Source organism: Orycteropus afer, unplaced genomic scaffold (assembly GCF_000298275.1).
Source record: "Orycteropus afer afer isolate SDZICR_OR568_19922 unplaced genomic scaffold, OryAfe1.0 scaffold00127, whole genome shotgun sequence".
Classification (NCBI taxonomy): domain Eukaryota; kingdom Metazoa; phylum Chordata; class Mammalia; order Tubulidentata; family Orycteropodidae; genus Orycteropus; species Orycteropus afer.
Window position 1 is genome coordinate 3,446,515 of NW_006921714.1, and position 1,529 is coordinate 3,448,043.

General features: G+C 43.7%; 1 protein-coding gene across 1 annotated transcript in view; it reads right to left on the reverse strand.

Moving 5' to 3' along the window:
- Nucleotides 1-1,529, reverse strand: part of CATSPERB (cation channel sperm associated auxiliary subunit beta) — a 171,534-nt gene that overhangs the window by 11,776 nt on the left and 158,229 nt on the right. The window contains exon 22 of the mRNA XM_007944535.1: nucleotides 657-792. Within this exon, the coding sequence (XP_007942726.1) occupies nucleotides 657-792 (136 nt within the window). The remainder of the gene's footprint in view (nucleotides 1-656; nucleotides 793-1,529) is intronic.

The window sequence follows — 1,529 nt, forward strand, 5'->3', positions numbered from 1 at the left end:
TGGTAGTTATTCCCCATGATGAGACTGGCAATCAACTCCATGGTGGGATCTACCACAAGCAGCTGAGTAGCCACCTTTGGGAGGTGGTCTGCTTCCTACATATAAGGAGAAGACTTGGGAATGGTCTCCAGTTTATGGCACGCTTGGACCCTATATGTAGCCGTGTCATTGCTCAGCAGCCTGCCATGCTCTGCCAACCTTGGGACTTACAATGGACTTAAATTAATGGCCTGCCATGTGGTTTGGTAACATCAGGACTGTGGCTTTTTATTTGTCAGCCTTGGGCTTGGCAGCCTCAGCAGCCAGCAGCTGTCTGAGTGAAGAAAAGCCTCTAGCTTCCGTGGGCCGGGAGCTGGAGGCAGAGCTGGACCCCAAGGTTGAGGGGCTTTCACCCAGCCCCTAGAGCCTAGCACTTTGAACTTGGGACTTAAAGGTTCCAAATTGCAAGAGAATAAATGCCTGTTTGTTTAAGCCATCCCATTTGTGGTATATTCCTGTCAGAGTGGCACTAGGGAACCAGAACACCAACTGATTCAAGTTCTTTTTCCCAAGAACTCGTGGCTGTCCAATGTATAAATAGGCTTTGTAAAATCCTGATATAGGTAATAGTAGTATAATTTATAAGATGGAAGAATTACAGAAAGAGCAAACCTTACTTAGTTTCCAGTTTTCCCTCATATTCACTTCAGTCACAGTAACCAGATATGGGAGATCAACTGGTATCTGTCCATTCCTAGTGGAAATTTCCAAAGATATTGGATATTGTGTAACTGGAAACTTAAAACGAGGAACCTAAAATACAAATGCCAAGAATGAATGTACAATTGGAAAATTCAATACAAATTTCATTTCCCCGTCATTCGTCTTTCAGTTTGTCATACTGTGGTGGCTTGTGTGTTGCTGTGAGGCTGGAGGCTATGCCACTGGTATTTCAAACACCAGCAGGGCCACCTATGGTTGACAGGTTTCAGCGGAACTTCCATACTAAGACAGACTAGGAAGAAGGCTGGGGCCATCCATTTCTGAAAAAATTGGCCACTGAAAATCTTGTGAATAACAGTGAAACACTGTCTGACGTAGTGCTTGAAAATGAGCCCCTGAAGTCGGAAGGTGCTCAAATATGACTGGGGGAGAGCTGCCTCCTAAAAGTACTTCAAGTAGTTGACCTTAACGATGTGGATGGAGTAAGGCTTTTGGGACTTTCATTTCATTTGAGTCAGTGGCATGACTCAAACTGAGAAGAAACAGCTACAAACATTCATTAGTAATTGGAATGTGGAATATAGGAAGTGTGAATCTAGGAAAATTGGAAGCAAAATTGAAATGGAACAATTAAAGATCAATATTCTAGGCATTAATGAGCTGAAATGGACTCATATTGGGCATTTTAAATCAGATAATTATTATTACTATGCAGGGAATGGGAGCTCTGGTAGCATAGTGGCTAAAGGCACTTGACTGCTAACCAGAAGGCTGGCGGTTCAAACCCACCAGCCACTCCTCGGAAGGAAGATGGGGCAATCTACTTC